The sequence below is a fragment of the Myotis yumanensis genome, unplaced genomic scaffold (genome assembly GCF_028538775.1).
Source record: "Myotis yumanensis isolate MYYU_CA2020_CCGP unplaced genomic scaffold, mMyoYum1.0.hap1 SCAF_11, whole genome shotgun sequence".
Taxonomy (NCBI): Eukaryota; Metazoa; Chordata; class Mammalia; order Chiroptera; family Vespertilionidae; genus Myotis; species Myotis yumanensis.
Genome location: NW_027223762.1, coordinates 10,740,301 through 10,753,759, shown reverse-complemented (window position 1 = coordinate 10,753,759; position 13,459 = coordinate 10,740,301). Strand labels below are relative to the sequence as shown.

General features: G+C 38.1%; 1 protein-coding gene across 4 annotated transcripts in view; it reads left to right on the top strand.

The window, feature by feature from the left end:
* Window positions 1-13,459, top strand: part of ASXL2 (ASXL transcriptional regulator 2) — a 78,659-nt gene that overhangs the window by 52,607 nt on the left and 12,593 nt on the right. For all 4 annotated transcript variants that reach the window (XM_070428813.1, XM_070428812.1, XM_070428814.1 and 1 more), the window contains 4 exons: window positions 2,673-2,836; window positions 4,640-4,736; window positions 9,603-9,708; window positions 11,846-12,560. In XM_070428813.1, coding sequence (XP_070284914.1) covers window positions 2,673-2,836; window positions 4,640-4,736; window positions 9,603-9,708; window positions 11,846-12,560 — 1,082 coding nt within the window. The remainder of the gene's footprint in view (window positions 1-2,672; window positions 2,837-4,639; window positions 4,737-9,602; window positions 9,709-11,845; window positions 12,561-13,459) is intronic.

Here is a 13,459-nt window from a genome sequence, read left to right as displayed (position 1 = left end):
GGGGGCCTATCTTCAATTAAAGTCACAATTGTAGTGCCTGGTGCGTAGGAGGCCCTATATAAGTGTTTACTGTTGCTGTTATTTATCATTATTTTTGTTATTACTACTAATATTATCTTAAATTTACTGAGATGTGCCCTGACCGTTGTGGCTCAGTTGGTTGGAGCATTGACTCATATACTGAAAGGTTGTGGATTCCCTTCTGAGTCAGGGCATATACCTAGGTTTTGGGTTCATATATGGAAGGCAGCCAATTGATATTCTGTCTCATATTCGTATTTCTCTCTTTTTCTCCTCCCATCCCCCTCTAAAATTAATAAGCATATCCTTGGGTGAGGATTAAAGAAAAATTATTCAGACTGTTTTTGGAATAAATACTATAAGTATAGAATTCTGTGTTTATTGGATTAAGCCTGTCAATCTGAAAAATAGCTCAGCTTCCCCCCTTCCCCTATCCTGTCTTTTTGGGGCTCCTTTTAGTATGCTTGATTTATTAATAATTGAGAGAGATGTGTTGAAATCTTACTGGTGGCTTTGTCCAGTTCTCCCTGTTGTTCTATCATTTTTTATGTCACATATTTTAAAATATATTAGATATTTTCATGTTTAAAATCCTCCTGATGGATTGAACCCTTTATCATTATCACTGTTTATTTACTTTATCAGTCGCTGATTAGGTTTTTTACTTAATGTATCATAAAGGGTACACCAGCTTTCCTTTGATTAGTTTTTTTCCCTGATATATCTTTACTTTGTTCATTTCTGTGTGTCTTTGTGTTTTAGGTATGTCTCTTTGCAGAGCATATAGCTAGCTGAATTTTTAAAATTTGTAAATCAATATGACAATCTCATTTATTCAGTGAGATTTATCCATTTACACTTATTGTAATTGCTAATCTATTTGGACTAGTTTCTGAAGTCTTGTTTATTTGTTGATTTTTGTCTTCTGTTTTTCTTTTTCAAAAAATATTTTTATTGATTTCAGAGAGGAAGGGAGAGGGGGAGAGATAGAAATATCAATGATGAGAATGATTGATCGGCTGCCTCCTGCACGCCCCCTACTGGGGATTGAGCCTGCAATCCAGGCACATACCCTTGACCAGAATCAAACCTGGGACCCTTTAGTCTTCAGGCTGACGCTCTATCCACTGAGCCAAACCAGCTCGGGCTTGTAATGAGAACATTTAAGATCTACTCTTTTTTTTTTTTTTTTTTAATATATTTTATTGATTTTTTACAGGGAGGAAGGGAGAGAGAGATAGTTAGAAACATCGATGAGAGAGAAACATCGATCAGCTGCCTCCTGCACATCTCCCACTGGGGATGTGCCCGCAACCCAAGTACATGCCCCTGACCGGAATCGAACCCGGGACCCCTCAGTCCGCAGGCCGACGCTCCATCCACTGAGCCAAACCGGCTTCGGCTAAGATCTACTCTTAAAAGTAATCATCTTGATTTTTCTCCAAAACAGAAGTGCTTTATAACAATTTAGCACTGATATTTTATATCTGGACTTAAATAATATTGTCTGATATTTCTCTTCTTAATCTCGCAAATCAGACACTAGACTACTATTTTTTTATGCAACAATGTTGATGTACATTTATCTAAATGTTTACCTGTTTTCATTGTATTCCAGCTCATCTCTCTGTAATAACCATCCTTCCTATAATTTCATCAGTTTTGATAAATGTACTGTCAATTCTTTAAATATTGCTTTTTTCTCTTAATTTTCTCCTTGTCTTCAATCAAGCATTTATTAGATCTCATTCGATCATTCATTCATTCTATCATGTTTCTGCTAAAGCTCTCAAAATATTTCATCTTTCTTATATTCTGGGTAAATTGTTTGGCTGTATATAGGTTATAACCCCCCCCCCCCCACCCCCTAAACAGTGTCTAAACTGCTCTTTAATATAGTCATAGTATCTGATTTCAACAGTTTTTATTCTAATCTGTGGAAGTCCTGTTTATTTTTTCAAATCTTTGCGTTCACTACTAATTATCCTCATCTTTACAATGACATCTTTTAGATGTTAAATTGTTTTATACATAGCTATCCTGTATTCTATACACTGAGTGGCCAGATTATTATGACCACCTGTCGTTTGTAGGCAAATTAGCTATAATTTCATGCTGAAGTTGCTAGAGGGCCAGACCATTATAAATATGGAAGCAGGTTGTTTACCAAGACAGTAGAAGTGATTTTTTTTAAGATATGGGTAAACAACTCGATTTAACAGCCTTTGAACGTGGAATATACACTATATAGATTTGAATTTTTCTATTTTTTAAATCAAATTTTGTATATGTGTTATTTATTATAAACTTCCTCAATTCTATTTGGGAAATAACCAATTCTCAAACATACATAAAATATACTTTTAGTATAGCAAAAGGTTCAATTTTATAGACCTTGTTCTATTTTTGCAGACAAGATAAATTATATTTTTTTATCCTTTATGAATGAACAAAACTTGCTTTGTTAGTCTTAGAAGCACTATTTCTAAGAACCTAAGTGTTACCTTCTTCATAGTGTGACATTTAAAATACTTACAATTATAGATGTGTTTGTTTGTTTGTTTGTTTGTTTGTTTACAGAACATGCTGTAGTTTAGATAGAAACAGGAATTTGAAGGAGGCCCAAATGATTCTTTTTCATATTTTTGTAGGGCAAATGAAAAGGACGAAATGTGCTGAGATTGATGTTGAGACACCAGACTCCATTCTGGTTAATACAAATCTTCGAGCACTGATCAACAAACACACTTTTTCAGTCCTTCCTGGAGATTGCCAACAGCGACTGCTTTTGCTTCTTCCAGAGGTGGATCGACAGGTGCGTGATTTCAAGCAGAAGCAATTTTATAACCATTCTAAAGCTTCCTTCACTCATCCCCTTTTGAAATCCTGAAATCTTTTAAAATAGCTTTTTATTTATACCTATAAAGAAGTGTTATCAAAGGTACTAAACAAAAAAATAAGAATATTTTTAGCCACTATGAGGGCATATTGGCACCTCTGCACCTCAGTGGGTATTTGAGCAATTTTGGAAGGCAATTTTAATTTATAATCTTGACATTTTGACAAGAGTTTGTTTGTTTGTTTTTTTCTTTACAAGCTCACTCCCCAGGATGTCCAAGTAGTTACTTAAATTTTCTTCAAAAAATTGTTTTTTACTTCAAACTAACATTTAGGTTTTTAATTCATCTAGAATTATTTTTGTATTGCCCCGAAATTGGGATTCAACTTTATTTCCTACTGAATAGATAACCAGTTGTTCCAAAACTACATACTTGTATAACCGTCTTTTTCTTACAGTTTGAAATACCATTTGTGTTATATGTTCTATATATTTACATGTGGTATGTATTTTACAGGTACAATTGAAAAGGCAATTTCCCCCCTTCTCAATTTTGTTATTTTTTTTTCCATATGAATATTAAGGTCATTTTATTAATAAGAAAATCTTTATTGGGATTCTAATAGGAATGTAGATAGTAACTTTGAGGAGAATGGCAGTTTTAGTAAGTTTTTCCATCCAGGTTTTTTCAGATATTGTGTTTTATGCCCTTAAATGAGATTTTGTGCTTTTAAACCAGGACAGGAAATAAGAAATCTGTAATATAAAGAAGAATCTTAAGACCTTTAGCAAGACATCATGACATCACAAATCAAGTCAATAGACAGATGGGGTGAAATATTTTTGACATGACAATTTTACTATGAATAGTAAAGGATTCTCACAAGTTGATAATAAAAATAAGCAGCTGCATAGAAAAATGAGCAAATTATAGGAATTGGCATATTATGAGATGGCAAATAAAAATATTCAATGAAAGTACAAAAAGATGCACAACACTCTAGTAGACAGGATATAGGAAATTTTTACCATTTCAAACCCATTAGGTTGACAAAAATTAAATAGCATCTTCACATCTATTATTTACAGGTTAAAAGGTATGCTCATATTTTTAGTAGAAATATGAATTGTTTTAGCCTTTTTAGAAAATAATATGTAGTAACACATAAATATTTCTTTGCTCTCAGAACCTCTCCCACAGAAATAAAAGCACTATTATATTCATCTTTACCAGAATGCATATTGCAGCTTTGTTGATTATGGGAAAACATGGGAAACAAAGTATATGTATATGCATAGGAAATTGGTAAATGAATTGAGGTACATTATAAATGAAATAATATGCAGGTATTACAAAGTTTCTAAAACTGTATCCGTGGACTTGTAAAGACTTCCACAATGTATTCTTGAACCAAGTGAGATTCAGAGCAGTGTATATAACTTTGTCACAGTTTTATAAAAAAAATAATAAACCTCTCAGAAGAAAAACTTTTATGTTTTTATTTGTTTGCAGATGTTTTTTCTTTTTAGTATAATTACTCAATGGGGAATGGAATGAAAGGAGAGGAAGAAGGGAAAAGAGGTAAAAAGGAAAGAAGTTTTTTAGAAAACAAGATTACTTTATAACAGGTGTGTCCATAATAAGCAGCATAGTATGATATAGTCATGTTTCTATAAAAGTGAATGTACATACATTCTTTTCTAAAAAGAAAAAGCCATATTCCACCTGAAACGTTTGGCTTTCTTTGTAAGCTTTCCTTGGCTTACTCTTTGACCCAGGTTGGTCCAGATGGTCTGATGAAGCTAAATGGTTCCGCCCTTAACAATGAGTTCTTCACTTCAGCAGCCCAAGGCTGGAAGGAAAGACTCTCAGAAGGTAAGTGCTCCACCTTGTCTCCTAGCATGTGTATGCACTTCGAGCCACTATGAGGGCATATTGGCACCTCTGCACCTCAGTGGGTATTTGAGCAATTTTGGAAGGCAAAGGACAGGGTATTTCCGTAGGGTTAAACTAGCTATCTTGTGTGAAATACACTGCTAGACTTGTATCAAGAACCTACGTATCCAGGTTTGGCTCCACATGGAGTTCAACAATATGTTTCTTTTAAGGGTTTAAAGTCACATGGGAAACTAAAGAGTACATATGTTTAGTCCCTATTCCCAAACATTCTGATTCAGTAATTCTAGGTGAATTCCTAGGAATTAAAATTCTAATAAGCTCCCTAAAAGTAGAGTATAGAATTTGAGTTATTTTGTGATGGTATGAATTATGGTTTGGTAAGCAGTGAGATAACTTCTTTATTACTGCCCAAACTCAATAACACTAACAGTGAAAAGAATCAGTAAGAACTTCTTAAAAAACAGCTTTATTGAAAAATGTTTACATACTATAAAACTTACCATTAGAAGTGTACAGTTTAGTGGCAGTCAGAGCGTTTTAATAAATATAGATTATGACTTAGAATTGCTGACTGTGGTCACTGGTTTACCATGTATGCCTTGCTTTTAATTCTGATCTAACAAAGTTACTGAGAGTAAATTATAAAGTATAAAAGAGCGATTGATTTATTGCATTTGGACAGCACACAGTATCAGTCATATTAGCGGTTCTTAACCTTGGCTGCTTATTATCTCTCTCTCTCTCTCTCAAATCACTAAAAACATTTTTAAAAAGTTGGTTGGTTGGAAAGCTAATTAAACTTTCAACTTGCTCAAATAGAATTACAAAAAGGCAAAATTGTGTTTTTCACAGAGATACAGTCCACTGGAATCAACAACACTGGACAGCTGTTAGAATATTTAGAGTCCTGAGATAATAAGAACCCCCGGCATCCTTTAGGACAGTCCTCTCTTGTCCTTTCTTCCCGATCAGATCAGTGGATGTGTGGAATGACACCACCACCAGCAGTTGTAGCCTTAATGAGAGAGTCCAATTCTTCATCTCCATGAATAGCAAGCTGCAAATGATGAGGGGCAATACACTATTAAGTCTTTTGATGCGTTTCTTGCCAATCCAAGTACCTCTGCATTGAGGTACTCCAGAATGGCTGTGTTGTACACAGCAGCAGTTGCACCCACACGTCCATGGTCATCCTAGATTTCAGGTATCGATGAATACAGCTCATTGGAAACTGCAAGACGGCTGTCTGCAAGCTGAAAACCACCTTTGTCTTGGCCTTTCTGGAGTCTTTCCCAGTATTACTGCTAGCTATTTCAAATTCTGCTGAACTCAAACAAGCAAAGCACAGAAAGGACTAGTAAGACACCCAGTGAGATTCTACTGCCTACTCCTTCGCACCTCAATTCACCTCATTTGCCCATTTTTAAAATGGGATTTTTTTGGTGTTGATTTGTATACTAGTAAGTTCTTTATGAATGTTGGATATTAACACTTTTTTTTTTTTAATATATTTTATTGATTTTTTACAGAGAGGAAGGGAGAGAGACAGAGAGCTAGAAACATCGATGAGAGAGAAACACCGACCAGCTGCCCACGTACATGCCCTTGACCGGAATCGAACCTGGGACCCCTCAGTCCGCAGGCCGACGCTCTATCCACTGAGCCAAACCGGTTTCGGCTGGATATTAACACTTTATCAGTGGGTTGTCTTTTTTATTTTGTTGATAGTTCCACTTTCCCCCGAGGCCTGAGCCCAGGGTGATGATTACAAATGAGATTTTGTGCATTGGCCCTTTAAGAGCACACCTGTGTCTCTAGCAGACACTATCTCTCTCCCTGGTGGACAGAATACCCACTGATTTTCACAGCCAGATGTTATGTGGGCACCTCTTCCTGGCTCTGGTTCTTTGGGCCAGTGAGCCTGGCTTGGGGTTGAGACCTCATACTTCTCAGGGGGAACCTTTGCAGCTGAGATAGCCCTCCGGAATCTCAGCTGTTGCCAATGGGAATGGGGCCAGTTTTTTGTGTTTTTTTTTCAAGTCTCCACTCCCTAACTCCCCCCCCGCCACCCCCCCCCCCGCCCGCACACACACCAATCTCGATGTGGCTTCTGTGTATCCTTGATTATGAGACTTCTCTTCAGCTAGTCTATGGTTATTTAGGTTGATTGCTCTTTATTTTAGTTGCAATTCCAGTTTGGTCCTGGAAGAGGTGACTGTAGCTTCCACCTTCTCTGCTGCCATCTTGGATTTCCCTCTTTTTAAGTTTTCCCCAAGTGATTCTACTATCCGGCCATTACTAAAAACCACTGATTATATTAAAACAAGGGTGAAAAGCTTTAAAATAAATACATTTATTCAGGAGAGCATTAAAAATGCTATTCATTGCGTACTTTTTGTCAGATCATTGACAATTAGAATTGACCAGCTAATTAATATCTATATTGTTCACTGCAATTGTTGATTTTTCCTGACCTGTTTTTCTTTTTAGAACAAATTCTGTGTTGAAGGGATCCCTTGCTGATTAATTTGGTACTTAATCTTTCGTAAAGATTTCCATGAGCAGAGACCCCCCCTTTTTTTCTGAAAGAATTGAAATCAGACAAGCACTTTAAAACATACCTATTACCAAATCCTTTTTTTAAAGAATAATTTGGAGAAGGATCTATGACATCCTATCCCCTATTTTTTAAAGTAGGTGTTATTAACAGTGATAATTATCAGTGTTACTTTTTTTTCCATATGAGCCATCACTGCACCTATCTATATCCTATATAATAAAGAGCCAATATGCAAATGGTCATTGCACCCTCGCGCCAGGGCCGGGGGACCTGAGGCCGTGTTCCCTGCCTCGGCACTGGGGCTGGGGGACCTGAGGCTGCGCCTGGCGCCGGGCGAGGGACCTGAGGCTGCACCCCCCACCCTGCGGGGCTTGATGGAGATGGGGTTGGCTGGGAAGCCATTACAAATTCAAGGTTCATGATAAAAGAAATCTGTAGGGAAATATATGTTTGGAACAAGAGGAAGGTACTACAAATAGCAATATTAAAATATTTCCTCTAATTAATTCCCTTTTAATGTGCACAAATTTCGTGCACTGGGCCACTAGTATATATATAAAAGGCTAATATGCAAAATGTCCCCTTGGGAATTCAACTAGGAGACCGGGAGTTCGATCGCTTCTATGACATGTGCTGACCACCAGGGGACGGCACGGAACAAAGGAAGGCCCCGACTGACAGCCAGGGAAGGAAGGCCTTGATTGCCAGCCAGGCCCAGGGACCCTATCCATGCACAAATTTTGTGCACTGGGCCTCTAGTAGATTATATTTTTTGAACAGCAGAAACTGAATCCTGTACACATGTGAACAGAGTTCAGTACAGTCAGTACTTTTACTCCTTTTTCTGCTATGTATAGTAGACTCAACAAAAGAGCACAATGTCTGGGTTGGATTCTGACAGCCAAGTTCCTTTCCTACTCCTTTGCTCAGGACTGTGATTTTCAGTATTCTCTAAAACTTTTTCTTTCCCTCTTCTTTCTCCCAAGAGGTTTTAAAGTCTGCCATTTCCACCTCTTATTTCCTAGTGCAGTGATGGCGAACCTTTTGAGCTTGGCGTGTCAGCATTTTGAAAAACCCTAACTTAACTCTGGTGCCATGTCACATATAGAAATTTTTTGATATTTGCAACCATAGTAAAACAAAGATTTATATTTTTGATATTTATTTTATATATTTAAATGCCATTTAACAAAGAAAAATCAACCAAAAAAATGAATTCACTTGTCACCTCCGACACACGTGTGTCATAGGTTCGCCATCACTGTCCTAGTGTCTTGGGTATCTGTGTGTATGTGTGTGTGTGTGTGTGTTTGTGTGTGTGTGTAAAGGCTAAGTGACCTACCATACGTATGTCCGACTGACCGACTGGCCAGTACATATGATGCACACTGGCAATTTAAAAATAAACGTTGACTCCTCCATGCATGATACTTATAAAGCTCTTGCTGGCACCAGTTGCACACATGTGTTCTGATTTGTCATTATTGATCGTGAATTTGGTTGACACTTCTATTATAGAGAAAGGGCGAATAGCAACATTAAAATATTTTTTCTAATTTCCTTTCACTGTGCACAAATACATGCACCGCACCACTAGTTAGAGTATAAAAGGGAGAAGCCTTTCTGAGCCACGAGTTTGAAGATGGCCTACCAAGCACATTGACTGTTTTCTACTGATGCAGTGGGAAGGATTGAGGTGGTTGTTAGTTGGTACAAGTAAATGGCATATGCAGAGCTGGTCTTTGGCATCTTGCATGCCTTGTTTCTAGGGCAATAAACTGGTACATTTAGAAAACTGACAACTCCAAAGTACATTTTTACTGGAATCTCAAATGCCTCTGTTCGTTACGAAGTTAGAGATAAAAAGCCTAACGCACATGTTGCCTTGAAAAAACAGAACTTTAAAATAATAAAATGCTCAGTGGCATTATTTACTGAAAGCTCATGAGTATTTTTCTAGTGGGAAGCAATTACAAATTCAAGGTTCATGATAAAAGAAATCTGTAGGGAAATATATGTTTGGAACAAGAAGAAGGTACTACAAGGAAAGTCCAGAGAAGTGGCCCAGTTGGCCTCAGCTGCGTACTGAAACTACATGGAGTGGTGTACATGTATTTTTATTGCTCTTAATGGCACTCTAACAGTGAGGAATTTGGGCAAATTTTTGTTGCTTTCACAGGACTGTATTCTGACTCCTTCATGAGTCTTTCATGATTTACAAATAGTTAAAAGTGGCAAACAGTATATCTATTGAATATCTTCTTCTTTTTTTACATTTATAGGTGAGTTTACACCTGAGATGCAGGTGAGAATTCGACAAGAAATTGAGAAGGAGAAAAAAGTAGAGCCATGGAAGGAGCAATTCTTTGAAAGCTACTATGGTCAGAGGTAATATCAAAATAGATTCTGTCATGTGGTGCTTCATCTTATTACCTTCCCAGAAAATCTAGTCCTTAATTTCCTTCTATATTTTCACAATTCTTTACTGAGAAAATTTTTTCTCTTTACAGTTCTCAAGGACACAGAGTTGGTTATCATGGGATGGTTTCTTTAAAAAAAAAAAAAAAAGATTTTAATGATCTTGAATTAAAGTCTTTCTTTAAGTAGATTGGCTTTTCTTCCAGTATCTTTATAAAATATAAAAATACTGAAGTTCTATATATTTCATACAGTAATTTTAATTCCACAATATGAATCACTAAGGAATTCTAGGGATCCTGTAACAAGGTCTATTATATCCAATGTTTAATTAAACGGCCTCTCCTCTGTAGAAAGCACTCTGAAACAAGATATAAATCCTGTTCTCAAGAAGCTGTAGTCTAAATCAGTTTTTTTCTAACAAAAAATTCGAATGAAGTCTTAATGGAGGACATTGAAATAGGAGACAGTGGAGCTGTGTTGTTTGAAATAGGATTGAACACCCAGTCTTATTTGTTTGTTAGTCTCCCTTTCTTTTGCATAACTAATGGAAAAGAACTATTGGCTCTCTTCCCTTTCTCTAAGTGATGTTCATTGACATCTTCATGGTCATTTAGGAAATGATTCCTGTTGGGATTAAGAGTCTCATATACTGATTTTTCTATATTCTTGGTATGAGTTTTGAGTTCTATAGAAATGACGGTATGTATACATTTAGACCATTATTACAGATACCAGGTATTCCAAAATATTGTTCATTCTCTCCTCAGGGAGATAGAGCATTACAGCAGTTCTTGGATCCTTCGGTATTTAGCTCTTTTTGCCAACTTTTATAGAAGGGCTGTTTTTTATTACAGTCCAATTTTGTAATTAACCATTTCATCTCAGAAGTGCAGTACTGATTATTTGAAGTCACCAAAGAGGGTTGCCTTGTTTTTGCCTGTTAAGGATTATTCTAGAATATATAGGCCAGAAACTGAACCTATAGGCTGGGAATGGAATCCAGGTCTCCCAAATGGGAGGCAAGAATTCTACCACTCGCCAAAACCGGTTTGGCTCAGTGGATGGAGCGTCGGCCTGCGGACTGAAGGGTCCCAGGTTCGATTCCGGTCAAGGGCATGTACCTTGGTTGCAGGCACATCCCCAGTTGGGGATGTGCAGGAGGCAGCTGATCGATGTTTCTCTCTCATCAATGTTTCTAACTCTCTATCTCTCTCCCTTCCTCTCTGTAAAAAATCAATAAAATATATTAAAAAAAAAAAAAAAAAAGAATTCTACCACTGAACCACCAATGCTTCCCATTAAACAATATTCTCAAACATTAGAAGGAGTCCCTATGACCCCTACAGAGTAGCCTAGTTCTTAGCCAGGCCGCACTACAGTAGTCCCAATTGTCCTTCACTCCCAGGATAACTCAGAGGCACTGGATTACAGAGCTATATCAAGTAAATTAAATAGGCTTTCCGAAAACTCAAGAGTTGTAATTCTCATCCTCTGGAGAACATTGACAGCCAACTCTCCTATTATCTCCTCAGGGTCTCTTAGGTTTTAGGGACTAGTCTTTCTACAGATACTGCAGAGCACAGTTGATCCAATCTAAACCCACAATCTCAGGGTGTGTCGATCTTGGCCTTCTTTCACTTCCCTCGAGGATAGTCGGTGATGCATGTCTCTAGACAGTGTGGCCCCTTTATAACAGGAAGTAATAATAATAATGAACATTATTGAACTTCTATTATGGGCTAGGTACTAATCTTAAGTATTTTACATGCATTAACTTAGTTAATGATTATAGCAATGCTATCAAATGATTAACCTCAGTGCACAGTTGAAGAAACTGAGGTACAGAAGTCTAGTCACTTACTTAATATAACATGGCTAGTCCGTATCAGAGCTAAGATTTGAATCCAGGCACTCTGGCTCCAGAACCTTCAATAATAATAATAATAATAATGCTGATGATGATGATGATGATGATGAAGATATTATAAGAAGGATACATAATGCATCAGGTTCTTCTAGGCATTGCCATATACCATTATCTCATAATGTTTTCAATAACATGGGCCATTTCTCAACTAGAATATTTCTTTCTTCCACCTTTTAGTTCTGGCCTGAGCCTAGAGGATTCAAAGAAATTGACAGCTTCACCCAGCGATCCCAAAGTAAAGAGACCCTCCGCTGAGCAACCAAAATCCATGCTTCCTTCAGAGGCTTCACCTGTCAGTATAATCCCTGTAATTCCTCAGGTAGAATCTAAAGAAGAAGTAGTGCATATGCCATCACCAGTCAGAAAAGAAGAGCACAAAAACCAAGATAAGGTGCAGCCAAACCCTGAGTCCACACAGCCCCTTCTTTCCTCTCCCAGCGATACAAATGAGCTTAGCAGCATTCTTCCCATCAAGTGCCCAAAGGATGAAGATGTCTCGGGGCAGAAGCCAGTTGCCTCTGCTGAACAGGAATCTGAGAAAGAGAATCATCTCTCTACAGCGTCTAATTATAATAAAAATGAAAGCCAAGAAGCTTTAGTTAAGTCTCCAAGCAAACCCAAGAGTCCTGGAGTAGAGAAACCAATAATGAAGCCCGTAATAGAAGCAGGTCCACAGGAGGCCACTATGAAAGAGCCTTCATCAACTCTGGTCGATCACAGCCCAGAAAGCCTCAAGAGGAAATCTCTCACCCAAGAAGAGGCCCCTACAAGCTGGGAGAAAAGGCCGCGTGTCACTGAGAATCGCCAGCACCAGCAGCCATTTCAAGTCTCTCCACAGCCCTTTCTTAATAGAGGGGACAGGATCCAAGTGCGAAAAGTACCACCTCTCAAGGTAAGAGAATTTACCGAACTGAAAGAGAGAGGTGGCCTGAACACTAAGTTTTTGGTCATGCCTACCAAATTTGAAGTAATTAGTGGTATTTTTTAATGCTGAAGCAATTATATATATTCATATAAGACAACTGTGGTCATATATATAAAATTGTCAATAAACAGCTATTTAGACTACATTCCTACAGATCTTTATTGTTTGACTAAGTAAGGTACTTGGATATCTGATGGCTAGTTTTGTATCTTCAGACAGTTATGGAAATTATTGTCTCATGTAGCAAAATCCTATATAATAAAAGCCTAATATGCTAAGTGTCCGGTTGACTGGTCGGCCATTCAACCAATCAAAGCATGATATGCTAAGGCTGCTCAACCGCTCATTATGACGTGAACTGACCAGCAGGGGCAGACAGTCGACCGGTCGATCAGTCGCTATGATGTGCACTGACCACCAGGGGACAGATGCTCTGACCGGTAGGTTAGCTTGCTGCTGGGGTCTAGCCAATCGGGACTGAGTGAGACTGGCCGGACAGGTCCTGTAGCCCTCCCACGGTCCCTCCCCGGCTGGCCAACCTCCTGTGTCTCCCTGGCCCTGATCGTGCACTGGCCAGTGGGGTCCCTTGGCCTGGCCTGTGCCCTCTCGTAATCCAGGACCCCTCAGGGGACATCAGAGAGCCGGTTTCGGCCCGATCCCACAGGCCAGGCCGAGGGACCCCACTGGTGCACGAATTCGTGCACCAGGCCTCTAGTAAGAAGTATAGTGATAAACATGAGGCCATTGTTGTGATCCAAAGATCATATATTTGTACCAAAAACCATAATATTTAAGTGTACCCTGGCCTTTTTCTTACTACTATAACTGATGTGATGTGTAGTTCTAGAGCTGCCTTTAGTCCATCC